This window comes from Melospiza georgiana, chromosome 19, assembly GCF_028018845.1.
Source record: "Melospiza georgiana isolate bMelGeo1 chromosome 19, bMelGeo1.pri, whole genome shotgun sequence".
NCBI lineage: Eukaryota > Metazoa > Chordata > Aves > Passeriformes > Passerellidae > Melospiza > Melospiza georgiana.
This window is the reverse complement of record NC_080448.1, coordinates 7,687,001-7,708,995: the sequence shown is the minus strand read 5'-3', so window position 1 is coordinate 7,708,995 and position 21,995 is coordinate 7,687,001. Positions and strand designations below refer to the sequence as shown.

General features: G+C 47.2%; 1 protein-coding gene across 3 annotated transcripts in view; it reads left to right on the top strand.

The window, feature by feature from the left end:
* The window catches only part of AP2B1 (adaptor related protein complex 2 subunit beta 1), an 81,749-nt gene that overhangs the window by 37,549 nt on the left and 22,205 nt on the right, over positions 1 to 21,995 (top strand). For all 3 annotated transcript variants that reach the window (XM_058037439.1, XM_058037441.1, XM_058037440.1), the window contains exons 13-18: positions 1,097 to 1,356; positions 5,742 to 5,934; positions 15,152 to 15,193; positions 16,880 to 17,023; positions 18,273 to 18,418; positions 20,845 to 20,974. In XM_058037439.1, coding sequence (XP_057893422.1) covers positions 1,097 to 1,356; positions 5,742 to 5,934; positions 15,152 to 15,193; positions 16,880 to 17,023; positions 18,273 to 18,418; positions 20,845 to 20,974 — 915 coding nt within the window. The remainder of the gene's footprint in view (positions 1 to 1,096; positions 1,357 to 5,741; positions 5,935 to 15,151; positions 15,194 to 16,879; positions 17,024 to 18,272; positions 18,419 to 20,844; positions 20,975 to 21,995) is intronic.

Below are 21,995 nucleotides of genomic sequence, written 5' to 3'. Positions count from 1 at the left end.
CCTGCCTGATCCTGAGTGCACAGTCTGGGAGGGATTGTTAAAGTGTAAAGAGTCCACAATTCTCCCATCAAACACAACCAGCTCTGCAGAGATAATGTGTGAGACAACAGAGAGATTAATTTAGGTCCTTACAAAATGAGCTGAGCTCAGTCTCATTCCAAGAAGAGGTTTGAGAATGTCTTGAGGCAGATGGCAGATGCAGATTCTAACAGGGCAGCAGTGAGAGCACAGAAGAGAAAAAGAAATGCCAAGGAAAGACTAGTGAGGTGTACAATATTTTGCTGGAATTTTATCAGGGGAAAAAACCTCTAACATTTCTGCTGAAATGAAGATTAAAAACCTGGGCTCTTGTTTCCATGAACAGTTCACTACAACATAAAACCACAGCACCTCCCTCTCCCTAGAACATGATCAGCAAACCATCCCCACTCACTTTGCTGCTCTGGGCAGAGCTGCTCAAAGAGGAGAGAAATAATTAGCACTTCATGCAGAGGCAAAAGTATCTGCAATAAAACAAGGGTATTATTGACAGCTGGAGAACTGATGAAGTACCCTAAGTGTGTATCATTAGCATCTCTCCCTACTTCATTAGATAACTAAAAGGCAGGATAAATTAAGATCTCTTTTGCTATAAAGAATATGGCTTATTAAGATGTGGTTCTGCAGCATCTTTTTTGTCCAGCAGTGCCTTGGGTAAGTCATGTTTCCAGGAATCTTGGATCATTATGCATTGTTGAGTGTCTGCTCTTAGTCATTGTCATTGTCACTCTTTTCTGTGGATTTCTCCTAATACTTAGTGGCAGGAAAGTTTGGAAGGAGTTGGCAGCTCTGTGGTTTGGGGCAATTGTGGGGTGTAAATCCTGTAAATTTTGTGTAAATTTCTCCTCCCTGACCAGCTGAGCAGGAAGCCAGGCATCAATGCTTTGGTTCTTGTTTTTAATTTTAAGATGTTCATCTCAACAAGCAGTTTGTAACATCATGTTGAAATTGGTGGCTGTGGCTGCTGGCTGGTTGGGGATTTTTAATCCAGAAGAATGAAGTGATTACAGGCATGAGTTGATTTGAGACCTGTGAGTGATGCATTGCTCTGTCTCAGGATTCTGACAACCCCGACCTGCGGGATCGCGGCTACATCTACTGGCGCCTCCTTTCCACGGATCCAGTGACTGCCAAGGAAGTGGTGCTCTCAGAAAAGCCCCTGATTTCTGAGGAGACTGATCTCATTGAGCCAACCCTGCTGGATGAGCTGATCTGCCACATTGGGTCTCTGGCTTCTGTGTACCACAAGCCACCCAACGCTTTCGTGGAGGGCAGCCACGGCATCCACCGCAAGCACCTGCCCATCCACCATGGCAGGTGAGCTCTGGCAGCCTGGGGATCATGGGTTGGGTGGTTTCTTTCTAGCAAACACTCCAAAAGATGCCAAGATCTTTTAGAAGATCCTAGAGGGGTTTTGTTGATAGTTTGCAGGTCGTTCAAGGGGCTGTTTCATTGCAGAATGGAATCCTGTGTGATGCTGTTCACAGGAGTCTTGAGAGAAGAGACGAGGATCTGACTCCATGTTTCAGAGAGCTTGATTTATTATTTTATGATATATATTACATTAAAACCATACTAAAAGAATACAAGGAAAGAATCTCATCAGAAGGCTGGCTAAGCTAAGAATAGAAAGGAATGAGTAACAAATATTTGTGGCTCGGACAGAGAGCTGAGCTAGCTGGGCTGTGAGTGGCCATTAATTACAAACAACTCTATGAGACCAATCACAGATGCACCTGTTGCATTCCACAGCAGCAGATAATCATTGTTTACATTTTGTTCCTGAGGCCTCACAGCTTCTCAGGAGGAAAAAATCCTAAGGAAAGGATTTTTTATAAAACTTATCTGTGACCATCCTGGCTATGGAGTGTCCAAGTTCCTGGGTTAGAAGACACAGGAAGTAACAAAGTTCCTGTGTGAGGAGAAGCTGGGATGTTTTTTGAGAAGGCATTAATTATAAGTGCTCTTGACATGAATTAGGGTAGAACAGCAGAAGCTTTGGACGACTGGAGCAAAGAGGACTAGAGTGAGAGCAGGCATCTTTCAGAAGAAGATTTTGTAGGAGCTTTGCTTCAGCAACAGCTCAGCTTTATGAGCCTCTCTCCTGGAATGCAGCATCACTTTCCTGGAACAGGAATTACGGAGATCTTTCACTGCTGCAACATGAAATGGAGCAGGATTGGTAAAACTTCCTTTCTCACTTGGAGCCTGTAAAGCAAGGGAAGTGCAAAAGCCATCTAAGCCTGTTAGAGCTCCAAAAAAGATGAGTAGACTGACATGGTCTGTCTGACCTTTGTGAGGTGGGGGAAATGCTTTGGCTCCCTGCCTGGTGCTTCAGTGCCTCCCTGGGATCACAGTTCTGGCAGCAGGTTAGTTCTGCAAGAGCAGCAGTGCCTCATTCCCTCAGTCCCATGGTGCTGCTGGGCCTGTTCCCATGGTCCCTCATTCAGGTGAACACTTTGCTATTTGCACTAATGGTATTAATTATAAAAATGAGTGTATTTTGCAGCAAGAGGCAGGGTAGCCAGGCTTACCTCTTAATAATATTCCCAAAGTGACATTTGGAGTGCTATTTTTGCTGTTGCACTGATAAATCAGTGTGCGATGCTGCTTCTTTTCTATTTTCTGACACCACTTCTCTGCTATTCTTAGCAACTCAGGCTATTTCTGTGGTGGCTGACTTTGGGAAGCTGAGTTGTTTTCTCCCTGCCTGAAATCAAGTCTGGCTGCACTGACCTAGAATCAGCAAGTACAAATGTACCAGTTGGGCAGGAAAAGCAGTAGCCACTTTCCTACCTCTCCTAATCAAAGATTTGTCTCAGAATGAGCTGGTTTTTGGTGTTACCAGCCTTCCTGTTCCATTTCACTACAACAAATACCATTTTAGGGGATTTAGCTCAGAGAATTCAGCTTTTTGAAGGAGCAATTTATTATCTCCTTGCATGTAGTGTCTCTGTGCTGGACTCTCATTGCTCATGCTCAGTCTGCTGACCTTAACTATTTTCTGATTTTGGCAAAAACCATTGCTTAAAAAAACCTCAAAAAACAAACCCTCAGGCCTTAGTCAGCAGTGCAAGCTGGGGGAAGGTCTGAGGGATGCTCAGTAGAGCGTGCTGCTCACTGATCATGCTGATGCAGTGATAAATTTAAAAATGAGTGGGGTTAGTTAATGGCACACCAGGCTTCTCTGGTGGGAGCTCACCTCAGGAGGCCCCAATATTGGGGTTTTCTGCATCAGTTTAAGGCAAGTTAAGGGTGCCCAGTGAAAGATAATTCCAAACAGTGAGCGAGGTGGTTTTCTGTACAGCTCCTGCACTCCAGTGACCATTCTGGTGGCTGATCCTTGTGTAGAGACTGATGGGAATGGGCTGATTTCCACAGTAAATATGGTTTAAGAGGGTCAAGACAGCACTGCCTTCAGTGGTGCTTCCCTGGGTATAAACCCAGAGGAGTTTTGGTTGGCAGAACACCCTGCATGGCATTTTGATTCATTCATTTCCCATTCAGAGCCCTGTAGGGCAGGTTTCTTGCAGCTCTCAGCTGATGGGAAGACCCATTGAACAGCTCACAGATGGTGCAATGTTCCTGCCTCTCCAGCAAGCCCAAGTGTCACAGAGCTGCAGATGCATCCTGAGGGTGGGGAGCAATCTGATGGCTTGGCAGTGTTTCCTCCTGTGGTGGCTCCCACCACCTCTGCTCAGCCATAATTCAGCTGGGAAATTTGGGAAGATGTTCACAGTGCTCCTGGGGGAAGCAAATCTGATTAGACTTGGGCAGGAGTTTCTATTTCCCTGTCTCACAGGTGGCTGCAGAAAATTTTTGATTCTGATTCAGGCTGTGCATCCCTTGTGACTCCAATTTTTGATTCTGGTTCAGGCTGTGCATCCCTTGTGACTCCAACATCTGGGAACTGCTGGAGGCTGAACTCACAGGGCCAAATCTCCAATTCCCATGGCCAAACCCAACACTTTAAAGGGGAAAGCTTGTATCAAGTCTTTTTGACCTTTTTAACCCACATATTCTTGCTCTTTTTAACCCACATGAATTTCTTTTCTTTCCCTTTTTAACCCACATGGATTTCTTTTCTTTCCCTTTTTAACCCACATGAATTTCTTTTCTTTCAAAGAAAATGCAAAGTTGTTCATAGGAATCTCTTCAAAGAGATTCTTTACAAATGGAAGTCTGGGGTTTTGCTTTTTTCAAGCAAACCAGCTGAGCTTTGTCCTTTCCTCATTTCTTGCTGGGCTTTGGGGCAGCAGCAGTTACACAAGACACAGAGGGATTTCTGTGTCTCCATCAGGGGAAGGATGAGTAAGTGTTGAAGGGGTGGAGTGTGTGAGGGATGATATCCTGGGAAGGAGCAGAGTGGTTTGTGATGTGCCTCTCCCAGAGAGGCTGTTCCTGTTGCCAGCCTGGGGGTGGGAGTGGATGGATCACAGTCACCTCCTCTCTCCTCAGCAAGGCTTCAGTGAGCACTTCAGCTCACTCAGCACTCTGAAGGCAGCAGCAGAAAGGACAGCTAATATTATTAGTGCTATTGGGGCTCCAAAGCTTCTAATGCAAAGAAGCTTTCAAGCCTTCCTGCTGCTGCCTGGTAACTAATTCACTCTGCACTCCTTATGCTCCATCTTTTCCTTCTGGCACTGGCATTGGGAGCAGCTTATGCTCTGTCACTGAATCTTTCCCCTCAGCAGCTGAATGAGGATAAGAGAATTTTGGCTACTCACAATCAGAAGCTGCAGTGCTTGCAGAACAGCCCCAGAGTTAAACACCTTGTCAGGACACTAATTCCCACAGCAATTGTGGGCATTTACTGCTGGCTGCAGTAACATGAGCTAAAAATCATTTTATCAGCTCCTGCTGGAAACAGGATATAAAATTTTAATTATCTAAAATATGGGCATCTCTGGATTTAGGGAATAAATACATTGTAGTGAGTTCTCCAGTTATTTTTTACTTTCTCCTTGTTATCAAATTCAGTGACAAGGGGATATAAAAGATATAAAAGGTAGCCAGACTGCATATGATGATAAATTTTGGAAGCTGTATAATGAGTGTTTCTAGACTAGTAATTAGCATGCCTGCTAACTCAGAGGAAAGGAAATTATTGATAGAAGGGAGGAATCAATTTTAGATTGAGTTTTTCAATTAGGAAAGACTGATGGACCTTGCTGCTGGTCAGGAGAAGGTGATTAATCTAGATCTGAGGGAAGTGCTGGAGTTTGCACTGGCTAGAGTAAGGGCTCAAGGGTTTTATCAGTGTTAGATCTCTGAGAAAATCCGGATTATTTATTTTTCCCTGTGTTTTCATGTCATCCTCAGACCCAGTGGGCTGTAAATCATCTCTTTAGGTTCATTCTGAAGTAGGAAATGCTTATTTTCACTTCTCTAGCCCATGTGGTACCCATAACTCTCTGTTTTGGAGGGGGTCTCTGATTCTCAGGGTGGATGGGATTCACCCCTTGCAGGATTCCCTTTGCTGGGCTGAAAACCACATCCAGTGCAGGGAAAATCTTTGTGCTCAAAGTGATGAAGAGCCAAGTGCCTGGTGCAGGACAGTGGCCACAGCAGCTGCTGGCACCACCTTTTGCCTGGCTTCAGCAAGAGCCACCTCTTGCTGTGTCTCCCCGTGCTGGAACCTGAACTGGAGGCCAGAGCTGACTGATATTTCTCTTTTCTGCTTCTTGTTCTCCCCCCCACAGCACTGATGCTGGTGACAGCCCCGTGGGCACCACCACCACCACAAACCTGGAGCAGCCGCAGGTCATCCCATCCCAGGGTGACCTCCTGGGGGACCTCCTCAACCTGGACCTGGGCCCCCCTGTGAACGTGCCCCAAGTGACCAACATGCAGATGGGTGCTGTGGACCTCCTGGGAGGAGGGCTGGACAGCTTGGTAAGCAGCACATCCTCTGTAGCTGATGGGAGATGATTGGAGCTGTGCTTGTCTCTGCAAAGCCTTGATCGTTTGTGCTTTTAATGCTCAGTGAGCCAAGCTCCCAGTGCTGAGTCCTGGAACTCCAGGAGGATTTAACCAGAGTTATTGTACCAACTTCCAGCAGGCTTTTTCCTGCTCTACAGTGAATTCTGCTGCATGCTGTAGAATCCCCATGGTCAGTGGATCTGTTTGTTATGTGCTTTTTCTGTCTGTAGAAGAAAACCAGAAAGTTGCTTTAAGGATGTAAAAGTGTTCCACTGCTTTCTATTTGCATCAGGCTCCCTTTCAAGAAGCCATTTATTCCACCCAATTCCCAACCCTCCTGAATTTCAGTGCTGAAGCTCTCAGGCTCTAACCCTGTGTCTTCCCATTTGTGTATTCTCCAGAGCATGCCCTGGTTTAACATCAGTGACATTTTAATTGCAGTGGGGTCAAGAGGGAGCTCTCTGTGCACTCCTCCCTGTGCCAGAGCTGCTCACCAGGCACCTGCCCTGGCACTAACAGGGTCAGGCTGCAGTGGGAGCAATCACAACTCCCCTCTGCTCTGGGGAGGGAGCTGGGCATGAGCTGCAGGGAGGAAATCACAGAGCAGGGCAGAGCTCAGAGCTGTGCTTTGAGGCAGTGAGGAGCGCTGGCTCTAAGGGTCACAGCACATGCCCAGCTCCCTGCTGGCTTCCCACAGGGGGAAGAAGCTCTCCTAGGTGTATTTGCACCATGTAAATCAATGAAGACTGCCCCAGGGGCATAGTTGGGTGTTTCTCAGACTTGGAGTGGGTTTGTGTTGCTTGAGGTTTGGTTGGTGATGGGTTGGGCTGGGTTATCTCTGCCTGAGTCAAGCTCTGAATAACAGAGGTAGGAGGCAGCTGGATGAACCAATCCTCCAATTCAACAAATCCTTATTAGTCAAATATATATGTTTTTTTTTTAAACCACCATAAGCTTACTAAAGCAAGTGTTAAACACATTTCCAGCTCCAGTGCTTCACGGTGTAACGAGCTGGGAGCAGTTTAACCCTCACAGAGGGCAGAGGTGCTGTGGGCTCTGCACTCTCCAACCACAGGTGTTTGGCTGGCAGGGACCCTGCTCGTACTGGGGATTAGCACAATGGTCAAGCTGGGAGAGCAGGCAGAGCAGAGCAGTGAGCTCTGCAGCCTTTCCCTGCCCTGCCTCTCAAAACCTGGCCCTGGGAGATCAGGAATGGAGGCATTGCAGAAGGTGCTGCTGCCTGGGTGTCACAGCATGGTTTGCACATAAATTCCTCTCTGCTGCCTTCCAGGCCTCTCACAGTAACCCTTTGTTCCTCATTAGTGTCACACAAATAAATGGACACAGCAGAAGTAAAACTTGGTTTTGGGAGAAGAGCTGTCTCCCAGCTGGCATTAATGGGCTTAATTTAGTGACCTGCTCTGGCAGTGGAGCTGTTAGTTGAAATGGTAGCAGGCTTTTACTTAATATTTTTCTCAAGCCTTAAGCACATCCGTGGGGTTATGAGGTGTGATCTGACAAAATGATCCTGGACTGGGGAGTAGCAGTGCCTGGGGCATGGCCAGTGCTCTTTCAGCTGAGTAGATGGGGAAGCACTAGAAAAAAATCTGAATTTTGGTGTGGTTTTTGAATGTTGATGCTTTCTATTGGAGTGCTGTTCTATCAAAGCTGCAGCTTTTCCTCCCTTTGGTCAGTCTCTTTTCTCAGGTAACAAGTGACAGGATGAGAGGGAATGGCCTCTACTTGTGCCAAGAGAGGTTTAAATTGAATATTGGAAAATCTGTCTTCACCTAAAGGGTTTTCAAGCCCTGGAATGGGCACTAGGGCAGTGCTGGGATCTCTTAAAAACCATGTAGATGTGGCACTTGGGGACATGGTTTAGTGGTGGCCTTGGCAGTGCTGGTGGAATGCTGTGAAGGTCTTTTGTAACCTAAATGAGCCTAGGATAATAAGCTTAATTAGTGAGTGAATGTGAGCTGTGTGTTTGTTTGTTGCTGTGGGCATGTGTTTAACAAGTCTCAAGCTGGGTTAACCCCAACCTGGTATTACCCAAATTGCTGGGAAGTGCCCTGGGCTGCAGGGCTTGCCAAGAGGATTGGCATTTGGATCTCAGGCTGATATTAAACCACATTTGTGCCATGCCAAAATCAGTCTGAAACTGCAGATCCCACAGGCCTGATTTCTGTGGGAAGGAGGTGAGACACATCCCAGTGTGCTCCTTGGAGAAGGGCTGAGATATTCACCTTTATCCAGGGATCAAAAACACCTGGAGTGGGGGGCAGCAATACCTGAATTGTTCTGCTTTGAAATTTCCCTTTTTATTACTCCTTAAAGTTTTTTTTAAATGCATTTCTTGCCCTGCTTTGTTGGGCAGACTGGCACACACTGGGATGGTGACATTGCCCCAGTCCTGTGAGTGCCTCAGAGGCAGCTGCAGGTCTGCAAGAGGCTGCTGGCAGGATCTCAGCCACTTTGTCACACCCACTCAGTGTCATCTGCTGGTCCCCTCTTCTGCCCCCTTGTCTCATCAGAGGGATGTTCTTGTAGTGAGAGTCCCAATGGGACTGACCCAGAAAGACCAACAGCAGCTTTAACTTAGCAAAATGCCATTCTATTTCCATTCCTTAAACTGTGGGCTTTTATTTTTCTTCCAGGCATTTAAATAGAGACTGAATGGTGAAAAACTGCACAAACACCAAATTAATATTGTTCATTTGAATTGTCCTCAGCACTGCCAGATATTTATGCCCATGACTAGTGAGACTCCAGCTGCTTGCAAGGTTAATTTCTTTAGTGAGTAAATCTTATTTTATCTCCACAGTGAGTTCTGTAATTGGCATTAAATGTAACATGCATGCACAGATGCTGAGCATGTGTTAACAATTAAAAAGAGGAGAAAAAGGGCCTTTGGTACCAGAGAATTGCTTAGAAGCAGAGCAGAGTTGCTGTAGGATTTCTGGAGAGCTTTTTCTAGGGAACAGGTTGGGCCCTTGTTTGCCACCATGGGCAGATCTTGTTCTTCTCTGCTCAATTTTCTTTTTCTATAAAATGGTGACTAACCCCACTTTACAAAACTACTTGGGATCTCCAGCTCCACAGTGTAAAGTAGCCATAGCAGTCACTAGTGGGGGAGAAATAAAACATGTGGGAGAGCAGATTGCTGGGTGCTGAGCTGCTCATCCCAAGAGCTGGAGTTTGATGCTGTTTTCCCCTCAAGTGGCTGAATTTCATGCAGGTTACAGTCACTAACCCAACTCCTGTGCAATGGTGCAGTGCTTTGCAGGATGTCTGTCTGTGCTGACATGACATTTTTACCTTTAAACCTTTCTGGGTGTTCATTTATTGTGCAAATCCACAGAACCTGAGAGCACTGTGTGCACACTGTGCTTCCTGGGAGCAGGGCACTGTGGCCAGGAGCCAGAAAGGCTGGCTTGAAACCCCAGGGCAGAGCAGTAAATCTGCAGGAATGGACAGGCTTGGATTGTCTGTTATGTAAGGACTTTATTTAATGCTCTAGCCACTCATCTACAAGAATATTATTGATTCGAGACTGGCAGCTGGTCAGGTTGATTTATGTCCTAAACCACTGAAAAGCTGTTGGATAAACACTGAATATCCACAGTTTTCTGGAATACTGAGAGTGGTTTGGGCTGTCACAGGTGGGGCTGTGCCCCTCTCTGTAATCTGGATGGATTTAGGGGGGTCTGACCCCAAAGATCTGTTCCACACCATTCAGGGCTGTGTCCCATCACTGCAGTGGGATGGAGGTGAGCTCCAGGCACCTCAGGCTCAGCAGCCTGGGAGGAAATCTCTATTCCAGCAGCCTGAAGTGCCTGCCTCATCCACAGGGCTGTGAGCAGGGGCTGTGGTGTCCCTCCCTCCCTGACTGACTCCTTTCAAATGGAGAATTCAAAGTCTGGCCTCAATGGACAACACCCTGGAGTGTTGGGCTTGATTAGGGACTCACCAATGTTTTATAAAAAAGCCCCAAAGTGACCTTCAGTCTGCCCTGGGGTGCCACATTCCTCTCCTGGCTCTGCAAGTGATTTGCTGTGTATAATCTTAGGAAAGTTACTTCATTTTCCTTTTCCTGGCACTGCAGTGTGAGAGTGGCTGTGCCCAGGTCAGCCCCAGCATCCATTTGTGCAGTGGATGTGATGATCCTTCCCCAGAGTGCTCCTCCAGCCTTTGACAAGGAGCTGAGTGACTCCTTTCATCTGGGCTGTGCAGGTTTGATCAGCTATAAAGGAATCTGCTGATATTTCTGACACAAGGACACAAATCCATTGCTGGGGCAGGGCTGGTGTGGAAAAGGAGCTATTTTGGTGGGCCACTCATTCATATCTGATTCAAAGCTGTTGTAGCAGTCATAAGACTGCTAGAGCTTTGTGAGCAGCTTGTTTTTTACACTTTGGAGAACGAAAATGGATAGGATTCAGTTTTGGTTGCTGATGGAAATCTCTCAGCAGGACAAAGCATTAGCAGCAAGTGCAGTGGAGCTGGTGACCGTGGTATTGGCAGTGTGACCTGTCCTCCAGCAGCTTTGACACAGCTGTCCCTGGTTTGGAGAGCTCTGCCATCCTGGCTTGGTGTGCCAACAGACACAAACCAGCAGCAGACGAGGCACTGAACTGCCTCTGTGTGAGCCACAGTGTGTCTGCAGTGAGATCCCTGCAGCCCAGGCATGATCTGTCTGCAGCTCAGGGCTCTCTCACAGGGTTAGCCTGCCCCAAGGGGTTGCCAGCAGCCTTGATCTCAGCATCTCACCCCATTCCTGTTAGGTAAATGCTTTGTGTTCCTTGCTGCTCTTTTACTGAGTGCAGGCAGCTCCTCGAGCTGCGGCTTGACTCCTGCCTTGTGGTGTGAGGCAGCTAGAAGGCAATTGTCCCCTGTTAAGCCATGAATTGTGGTCCAGGAAATGCACAGCTGCCCTGGAACCCTGATGATGCTGTGGGCACAAATCAAGGCAGTTGCTGAGCAGTGGTTGTTGAAGCTTTTGTGCCTGGCTCCACCCTCCCTGTTATTTTTTGGTGCTCCAAAAGCCTCACGTCATTTTGCAGAAAGTGATTGTGGCCCCTCAGGATCACATGAACACTTCAGCAGAGTCACTTCATTACAAGCTGCTCTTAAGATGCAAATAAACCCTCCTAATGCAGTAACTCCAGCACTGCTACACTTCATAAGTCAGCATAACTGCTTCCACAGGGCTGGGATTGCAGGGCAGAGCCTCCAACTGCAGAGCAGCTGCAGCACCGGCCGAGCCAACCTGTGCAATGGGAAGGTGCTGATGCAGTTTGGGAAAAGGTGCTGGCACTGCTTTTATTGGTACAGCCTCTTCTTTCAACCCATGTGGCTGCTTGGGTGCTGTTATGGCAGGATAGGTTTGGAGGGAATAAAGAGAATTCCTCTTTGAAGAACTTTCATGCCTCAGGGGGCTGAGACTCCCTGTCCATCCTCTGCTCATCTCCTGAAGCTGGCAGCTCTTCACCCTGAAGCAGAGGCTTTGTGCTCTCCAAGCTGCCAATTTGGGATCAGAATCAGGGGTTTGCAGTGCCATGAGCTCCCTTGGACCATCAAGAGCCAGCCCTTGCCCACCCACCTTCACAGTAAGTGGGGCTGGCAGCTGTGCTAACATGGTCCTCTCCTCTGTGGGGCTGTTCCTGACTCTCCTGTAAGGCAGATCCAGGCTGTCCTCCTGTCTGTCTGCCCATGAGACACATGGAAATGGTTAACCAGAGCTGCCAGTCCTGGGGAATTGCTTCAGCAGCACTTCATGCCTGACTAATCTCTGTTTCTTTCCTTCTGCACTCTGCCTGTCACTCCAGATGGGAGAGGACACTCTGTGGGTAATTGGTTCCTGTTCCCTCTGTCTTCCTCCTTCCCTCTTACTCACACACACACCACTGTTACAGTCTCTTCCATCACTCTGAGTTTGGAATAAAGTTATGATTTGGGCATCCCACAGGAGAAAAACCAGACCTGCAGTTCCTGAATGGGGAAAGCATCGGTGCCATGGGAGGGTGACAGGCAAGAAAAACAGAGAAAAAGAGACTTTGTGCTGCTGCAATGGGAAGTGCAGCCCAGATCTGATGTGGAATTGATCAGTTCTTTATTAACTTCCCCCCTGTAACTTCTGGTGCAGTAGAAATGCTGTCACTTCTCTCTTCAGTCAGGGCAGAGCCAGCTCTGCCTGTAGGGAGCTGGAGGAGCTGCGGCTCCTTGGCTCTGTTTCTGCAGCTCTGGAGCACATCTGCAGTGCTTGGGCCCGAGCTCAGGAGCCAGGAGAGGCTCAGGCTGTGCTCTGCAGAGCCCTCCAGCCACTAAGGAGGGGCTGCAGCAGCCCAGAGCTTCCTGCCTTGGAAAAGAGATGTTGGGTCCAGTCTGAAAACAGACAGAGGCTCCTGGTAAATTCTCTGAGCCAGGGTTTTTCTCTCCTTTTTATTAGAACTGGAATCTTAACTAAAGCAATAAATCCACATTCTACTTTCCCCCCCCAGGGCCTGACATTTAGGGAAAATGGAAGACTTGTGGATAGCTGAAGGAACCCCAATATATCATTCCCTGTCCCTTGCAGCCAACATCAATGTAGGAGCTGCTTCGAGGTTGGGTTCCTACCCTGCAGCTCCTTCTGATGAGTGTAGTAGGAAATGCTAGAATGGTTAACATCTGGCTTGATTATGCAGAATTATTCAGTCATTTCCATAATACCCTTTGTAAAATGCTTGCTGCTTGATAAACCAGCCTTTCTGCTGCTGCAGACAACAGAAGCAGAAATCCTGTGTGCATACAATAATACCTGGCAATGAACTGGATTCTTTCTTTTCCCCCAGACTTTGCTGCCTGTCAATGTAAAGCTTGAAGTTCATCTCTGTGCAAGAATATGAATAGGGATGAGGTGTAATAGTTGCATTTATTACTCCTCAGTGAGCCAGTAACAAGATGTAAATGATGTGATATATTAATCTAAACCATGGCTTGGATTAGAGAGCAGTCAATAGAACAAAACTCTGCTCTGTCAGGCTGTTTCACTGGGGGAGACTTGGCAGTGTAATAAGCCTTATTTTATAAGCTCAATATTAATTGGATTTGCATCCTCTGGCTGGCTTCCTTTGGTCTCTGACTGAGCCTTCTTTTGATTTTGGAATCACTCACTTTTATCTGTTATTTCTTAAGTCAGCTAAGCAAAACTGGACAGCCAGAGCCTGGGCTGCTGTGTGGAGAGGTGGCTGTTGAAAAAGATGAGGAATCTCTCCGCTTCTACCATGGCCTCAAGTAGGGATAAACTGAGTCCCACACAGGAAAAAAGCTCTTAAGGCCTCTTAACAAAAAGCAAATTGCGTGTGATTTGTTCTTTCCTAACACCCACTTGGAGTGGTTAATGTTGCTCCTGTGAGGGCCAGGGGAGGGTGAGGTGCCTGGGAATAGGAGAGAGATCCAGGGAAGCACAGGGATTTGTCACATTTTACAGGTTTTATGGAGGCTAGTTATCTTCTGGTAAGTCACAGTCTTACACCTTTTCTGCTCTTCTCAGGGCAATTTATCCTTTTTATCTGTGCTCTGATGGAGAGAGGTGTGAAGCTTTATGGTGTCTCTTGACCAGCATAAAACACATTTGCTGTGAGATCTCTCAGGGAACAGGCTGGAGGGGATCTGAGCAAAGTTAATTTCCAAGTTTTTTGTGCAGAGGGAAAAGGTCAGAGCCTTTTTGGCTCTAAGCATAGGCAATCCTGGGAGCTTTTGCTTCAGCTATATGGTGCATTTGTTCAATATTCTGACACACCAGCACTTACTTGAGCAACATATCCAGAGCCTTCCTTGACCCAGATTGTCACATGCTTTTTTAAAAGCAAACTAACTCCAAACTAACTCCCCAAACCCTAATCAAATGGAAGAGTGAAACCATCTCTGATGTTCTGGTCTGCCAGCCCAGCCTTTTCCTAATGGGGCTGGCTCTTATCTCCCCCCTGCATCATCCCCTGTGGATGTTGTCAGGTCATGTTCCTTGTCTGAATATGACCCCAAAAAACCCCTGTTCTAGGCAAAAAAAATTACCCTGGTCTTCAGAAGCAAAGCCTGGGACACAGATAAGCTGGAGATGTCTCTGCAGTGAATTAACCTCTGCAGATCTGTGCTTGTTTCCTCCTGGTTATCTGTTAAGTGCATTTTAAATGTTCACAGGGGTGGTGTTGTACTTGCAAGCAGTGTTTGTAGCCAAGGCTTGGATCCTGTCCTGATCTCTGAATTCTCCTGAGCATGCAGAGTGATGTGGAGGTTTAAAAAATGGGCTTTATCACTGGAAATGTGGTCTGGGTGTTTTGTAAATGGAACTTGTGAGGGGAGAGCTTCTAGGTTGGCTGCAGAAGAGCCCCAGAGAGGATTTAGTGTTTCTGGAGAGCTGTTTGGGTCACTTCAGATGTGACTGTGCAGCTTGGCAGAAATTGGAACTGAGATAGCCTGGTGCACTGTGAGATCTCTGCTGTAGATGATGAAGCTGTTTATTCCCTGTCTGAGGGAGGGGAGCATCTTCAAAGCCCCCCTCTCTGAGCTGTTGTCAGAGGCAGCACAGATCCCATTCCCTTTCCTCCTCATTGCTGAAAGGAGCTGCTGTCTGAGGAACACAGCCAAGGTGCATTGTGTTTGCCCGTGGCTCCTGGCTGTTCCCTAGAAAACCAAAGCTTTCAGGAAGTGAGCCTTCCTGTCAGTTTTATTTTTATGCCATTTCACAGTTACCCCACTGGGTTTTGTGGAGCTGCTTGGGTCCTGCTGGAGGGGAAAGCACCAAGGCATGAAATGTGGAGAAGGGAGGTTTTGGTGCAGACAACAGGCTCAGGAAGGGATGGATTTAATTCTTATTAACCACAGTGAAGGCATGGGGTAGTTGTCCTCAAACCAAACCCTTTCAGCAAGCAGAGCAGGCAGCTGGGAGCTCCTTGCCAGACTCCAGGCTTTGCTGAAGAGCCCAGGGCTGGAGTAAGTCTGAAGTAACTTCTGCAAATGCAGGTAACTCTGCTCACATAGCAGCATTCTCTAGGTAACTCTGCTCCCACAGCAGCAAGCAGCCCCTCTGTTCCCTGTGCTTTCCCAGCACTGCATTTCCATCTGTCCTGTGCAGGAGTGATCTGTGCTGGCTGTCTGACACTTGGCTGAAATGATCTCCTCTCCCTCTCCTCTCTCTCCTTCTCTCTTTCAGCTTGGCAGTGACCTTGGCGGGGGCATTGGAGGAAGCCCGGCAGTAAGTGCCATTCCATTTTTTTCCCCAATTTCCAAAGCTGCTCAAAGCTCAGGGGTTTTTCAGTGTAAGCTCACCCACTGCGTACTGGAAGGTGCTTTTTAAAGCCCTGAAGATGTTTGAAAATGGAGAAATGCAGCTGAAACACACAAGTCCCCACCTATGTTGATTTGAGTCCAGCTGGGCTTTCCTGAGAGCAGCCAGGGCCAGAGCTGTTCACTCTCTCTGCTTAGCTCTTCTTCCTCAGAGCTTTTAGGTGGAGCAGCAGCATTAACCCTCATCCTTGTGCAACTGCTTTAGCAGCTGAAAGGCCAAGGATGCTTATCCCTACTCACAAAGGTCTGTAACCCTAACCCAGTGTCACCACAGACTTGCCTGACCTCAGTGCTTTCTCCTCCCAAACTCCATGTAGGATTTTTTGGACATCAGGGTCAGGTGCTCTGAGTTTTCCTGCTCTGTGTGGTCAGTGCTGCCATCTCCTCTGTGCCTGTGCTTTGGGGGTGTCCTCCTGCCTACAGCTCTTGCCAGGACATGGGACAGTTTCAGCCTGCTCTTAAAGCAGCCTTGGCTTCAAGCTCATGGCAGCTTCTTCCAGAAGAGCGTGGAAAGGGAATGAGACGTGGCTTGGAGATGCAGTGGGCAGGAGGGAGCGTGCTTCCAACCCACAGCCAGAAGTGGTGTCCCCTAGAAAGCTCCAGTCCCTCTTCCCAGGACTCTGGATCCAGTAATTCAGTGAGGAAAGCAAGCTCAGCTCTGGAGGGAGGGCTTTGCAGAAACCCTCGTTATGGCTGCAGTCATTCTCTCTCCTCCTTTCCCTGCCAATCTGGCATTCCTTCCTTCCTTCAGCACGAGGGCAGAGGAGAGCTGGTGGCACAGAACTCCTGTCCAGCCCACAGCAGGACATGGGAGGTGCTTCCCCATGGTGATCATACCCACACAGCCAGGTCTCTGCCCTCCTGGGCCAGCAGAAACCCAGCAGGAATTTCTGTCCTGGTCCCTCTGCCTGTTTCTGGGCTGTTGCCTGGGAAATCCTGATCTCAAGCACAGGAAGAGAATTTGGGAGTGTAACTTGAGTGTGACTGTCCCATCTGAAGCTGGGCACCTAAAGGTTAATATTCCAGCTTTGATGCCCTCATTTAGGTCCTGAGAGGGAATGATTGCCCTTCTTGCAGCTAGGTTGTCCTGTGGCAGACTCTGCTTCATGTAATGAACCTTTAGGGCCTGAGTGCTGAGCATGCAGAGCTCTGGCTTTGGGTGGGAGTACACAACACGGTCATGACTCCCCTGCTATCTCTGGATATGCAAAATCTTGCAGATTCCTGAAGACTGACGTAGCTGGGGGAAGGTTTGAAGCAATTTGCTCCTCTCCTTGGGTTTATGTAGGGGTAGATCCACAAAGCATGTTGTGTTATGAGGAGATATGGAGAAGAAAGATTCCTCTACAGTGGGAATAGATAACTGGAGCAATAAAAAATGATGTGGAAGCTTGGTTGAGGTGACAGCCGAGTGTAGGGATTAGCTGCCAAGAGCTTTGGAATTCAAATGCATAATTTAGCACTATTGATAAATCAGTGGGGAAGCTGCAAATGGCTTTAAAATATTTAGGATATTGCCCAAGTTCATGGTTTATTTAATAAGCAGCGCTGACACGTGATGTTAATGAGTGCCTGTTCTTTTTGACTCCTCCAGGTGGGCCAGACCTACATTCCCTCCTCTGTGCCAGCCACCTTTGCCCCTTCTCCCACCCCAGCAGTGGTCAGTGGCCTCAACGACCTCTTTGAGCTCTCATCTGGCATGGGGATGGCTCCTGGAGGATATGTGGCTCCCAAGTCTGTACGTAAGGAAAAACAACCATCCCCAGTTTCCTGCCTCTCCTTGAGCTACAAATGTGACATTGCTCACTTGGCCCATTTATTGTGAGTTTCTGGTGCTGAAACTTAACTCAGTCCCATTAGGGGTGGCCTGGGCTTCTCCCAAGTAGAGTAACCACATGTTAATGTTAATTTTTAGTTACAGACTTCCTGGCATTTTAGTTCCCTCATTTTACCTGTGACAGCATTTCTCTAAAGAATGGCTTAGATAAATCCCAGACTTTCAGCTGTGTCAGAGCAGCTTTCCTGCAGACCTGCTTCTTAACAAACTTCCCCAGAAAACTGAGGGCAAGACAGAATTTGCAACAACTTTCCCAGCAGGTTTGTTTGTTTATTTGGAGGAATCCAACGTGACAGTGGAGATAAAATCATGTGGTTGGGATGATGGTGCTTCAGTGGAATGCAGAGAAATGTTCTGTCAGTGGCAGAGATCACAGAGGCTTTGGCTGAAGCATGGAGTTGGGAGGGATCATGAGACACAAAACATGGTTCTGCAAACTGGAGCAGCCACAGGGAGCTCAGGCTCCTGAAAGGGAATAAACAAAAATTAACACTCAATTAGCACCCCGTGGGTGGATAATTTTAAACCATCCTCTGACATCGAGGATCTCAAAGTAATGCAGACAGTACTCAAAGTTTTTGGTCCTTGCAATTATTGCACCTTATATTAAAAAAGATATGATTTTTAATATGGTAAAATATAATTTTTACAGTAATTTTTATACAGTAAATTACAATTTTTTTACAGTCGTTTTGAGCTAAGTACTGGCTCATTTTGCACCACCCAGATCTGAGTCTGGGTTTTTCCCACAGAGGTGATTTGGGAATCCAGAACCCAACAGATAATAGCATCAGCCCTGATTTTATTTGGTTCAAACTTTAGTTTGATAGCCCAAGCAGCCCTCAGAGAAGTCCAGCAGCACACTGATGGACACAAGCTGTCCCTGCTCTTGTGCACACCAATGCTGTTGTCATTTGATTTCTCCCATGGGTGCTGTGAACAGACATGGATTAGGAGCAGGAAGTTTATTCCTCAGTGCTGAGCTCCATCCTTTCAACACCCATGTCCCATCTTCCCTGCAGTTTTTCTTTAGCCTCTGTGGGCTCAGTGTGCCAATCCAGGTGGATTTCTGAGCTCTGTTGGAAAACTCTGCTTGTTTGTTATCTTCAGGCCAAGCTGCTCATGCTGAATGACATCTCTTGTGTTCAAGGTTTGGCTGCCTGCAGTGAAAGCCAAAGGATTGGAGATCTCAGGCACATTCAGCCACAGGCAGGGACACATCTACATGGAGATGAACTTTACCAATAAGGCTTTGCAGCACATGACTGACTTTGCCATTCAGTTCAATAAGAACAGGTAAGAAATAATTAGCAATGCTCTGTGGTCAACAGATTGAATCCTCCTGGGAAAGGAGTTTGTGCCTCCATTGCTAAATTTAAGGAGGGCTTGTGCTTAGGTGTATAATGCAGTCATGGAAATAGCTTGGGTGATACAGCCTGACCTCTCCATCACACCAAAGTTGTGTGAAAGGGCTGAAAACACAGACTGATGAATCTGAGAGGAAACAGGCAGCAGACAGTGCCATCCTTCTCCCAGCTCTGAAACAGCATCTGCCCCATTTCACCTCAGTGGAGTTTTCCAGCAGCCTCATGAGTTGTTAGGCAGCTTGGTGAGTTTATAGCCAGTAAGTGCCCTGGGCAAAGCAAGAGCACAGAGAGGCAGGATCTGAGCTGCACAAGTATCAAGCCATGATGCCTCTGCCTCCTGACTTAATTGCTCTGCTGCTCCTCAGACTGTCTGGAAGCACAGGACTCTTTAATAAAGCTGCTTGTCACTGGGAGCCTGGCACATGTTCCCCCTGTAATAGGCAGCAGAACAATTCTGTCAGAAGCAGCAGCCACTTGAAAGTTCAGAGCTTGGATGATGGAATTCAGATTGTTCTTGGAAACCCATCTCAGCCAAAGGACATGACATGGCAGCACAGCCACGGTGTCTTCCCACAAATATCCTTTCCAGTGAGCTTCTCCTGTGGTTTGCTGTGTGTTATCTTCAGCAAGGACCAGGCTACTTCTTATCAAAACTGCAAAGAGTACCTTGTGACTGACATGTTCTCTATATTTATTCTTTAATATCACTTCACTGGAAAAGGCTTCTCTCTGCTGAAGATCCACTGAAACCATCTCTTTAATCTCACTGCTGCAAGTTCAGGATTTCTTGGGACGAATAAGATTTACTTAGAAAAGTCATTATGCTAAATAAGTCTTAGTAAATGTTCTCCCTGGACTGCCATATTTTCTGGAGAGTTTTGCTAAGCTGCTATATCCAAATGTTTCATGCAAATTAGCCTGGAACAAAAGGCATTTTGTGATTTTTATTTTTTTTCCCCCATACATCAAGCTGTATTTTAGCCACACCTGCTTTGAGAATGGAGAAAGTTTAAATACTGTACAATAAACCAGCAGTTTTTCATCTTGCAGCACAAGCTCCATATACAACCTATTACAATTTATTTACTCTTTTTACAAATGTTGTTCTCCTGTCAATGCTTTCCACTGTGCCTGCTGCATTAGAAAGAGCTGCAGAGGGCTGGTTTTTTAAATGTAAATATTAAGGTTTGTGATTGGGAAGTTTCTATTGCTTTTCCCTCCTTTCCTGCTGCTGCTAATGGTATTCACTGCAGTCTTGGGATAAAGCATTAAAAAAAAAATAAAAGGAAAAAAAAAAGAAAGCTAAAGCTCTGGTGTGCTGTAATATCACAGCCCCTTAGTAACCAACTGCAAGTTTGGTTCCCCTCTGAGTCCTGGGGAAAACAGGAGGGTTTGTGTCCTCCAAGTGAAATGGCTGCAGAAGGCAAATGATGTGGCTAAGCCCTTGCTAGGAATATTCCTATTTCAGCTTCCTAGAGCTGAAAACTAAGGAGAACCAAGAATGGGGCATTTATTGATTTCTGAAAGAATGACAAATCTGATAAATGTGGCTGACTATGCAGAGACAGCATCAGGCTTTTAGTGAATAAAATAAAAACACACACCTATCCATCCTGCAAACCCCCTGAGCCCTCTGAGCTGATGTGAATTCTGCTAGAGAGAAATGCATTTCTGAGTGGACACCAGAACACCAGGCTTCCATCTGCTTTGGGAAAGCAGCTGGTCTGTAGTAGAGGAGTGTTGTGTTAAGTGTAGGATGTTTTCCCTCTTCTCCATGCTCAGCAGAGTTGCCTATGGAATTCAGTGTTCCTTGGACTGAACAGGCAAGTAAACATTGCTGGGACACATCCCCAGTGTGAAGGAGCCTCCAAGCAGGCAGCTGGGCCAGGTGCTGTCATTCAGGAGCAGGCAGCTGCATGTGCTGTGTGGATTCATTTGTTGTGCTGTGCTGTTCCAAGGCACATGTCCCTCCTTGGCTGGCTGTGCAGGTCCCTGTGCCACTGCAGCAGCCATGCAGTGTGTGATGCACCCTGCTGCAGTGCTCTGGAGCTCAGGAGCAGAGAAATAGCACCTGCCTCCGAGTCCAGGTCATTCCTTGCTCAGCACACAGACCAGTGCCCTGTGGGCAATGGGAGAGCTCCCAGGAGCTGGGCCCTGGGGCAGGATGGTGAATTTGTCAGCAAATGAGTGAATTTCCCATGCCTTGTCCTACTTTACTCATTTGAGCTGTGTTCCCTCCCTGGAGCTGCAGCAGGGAGTAGTTGGAAGATGAGGCAGGTGGTGCTTGACAAAATAAACACGAGGTTTTGGACAATGCAGGGCTGCTCTCATCACCTCTGTTTCTCTCCTGCCCAGCTTTGGAGTCATCCCAAGCACCCCCCTGGCCATTCACACACCTCTGATGCCAAACCAAAGTATTGATGTCTCCCTGCCCCTCAACACTCTGGGACCAGTCATGAAGATGGAGCCTCTGAACAACCTCCAGGTAAGGATTGTCTCGTTCTGGGCAGGGGGGAGCTCAGCAGGTGCCCAAAACAATGTGGTTGAGCTCTAATCACACAATACCATGTATAAACAGTCAGACCTCATGGATCTGGGCCACAATTTAGTGCTCTTCCTTTTCCAAGCTTCTCCTAGAAAAAAACTAAAATGGAAACTTGTTGGATTTTATGACTTCTCAAAAACTGCTTGCATCTGTGTAGATTAAGGGCTTTTTTGCAGTAACACTGCTCTGTAAACTGGGCATGAGAACTGGGGCAGGTCTGAACAGAGGAAGTGCCTGTGGTGGAGCAGGGACAGAGAGCTGTCAGTAAGAACTGAGGCAATTAAAGGAATTGCAGGGAAGGTGGCAACTGCTGAGTGATTAATATTTCTCCAGTGCTCTTAAATTCCAGGGTGTTTCACAAAGGCACATCCCTGCCCCAGACAGCTTCATCCAAGGCAAAGTGTGTGTTCCAGGAGAGGCAGAGGAGGAATGATGTGAGCAGCTAATGTTTCATTAATGAGGGTGTTGGTGCACAGCAGGGACAGCACTCCCTGGGGGAGCCTCTTTATCACATTGGGCTGTCAGTCTGATAAAGACAGCACAGATCCAGGGAGATGTTCCCCTCTGCTTTGGAGCAGAGACTGTCTCCAGTGGTCTGGAAATCATCAGGAGGCTTTTCCCCACTGCTGCCATGCTGTGGAGTGGAGGTCAGCAGCTCCTGCTTCTGCTCTGGAGTTAAATGCTTTTATATTTATAACCTCTGGGTCCTCCAGGATGATTTTCCCAGTATCCCAACATGCAGTTGCCTTGCACTGCAGCTGCCTCTCTCACCTCAGGTCCCCAGGAGGTGGAACAGGGCTGGGTTCCTGCAGTGTAGCAGCCCATAGAGAGGAGTATTGTGAAGCAGCTCATTCTCTTTTTAGTTTAAGAGGATGCAATGGAAGTTACTATTTATTCTGCCTCAGCAACTGTTTTTTCCCCTTCTTTTGACTTCCATTCCGGGCCTTATGACTTATTGATG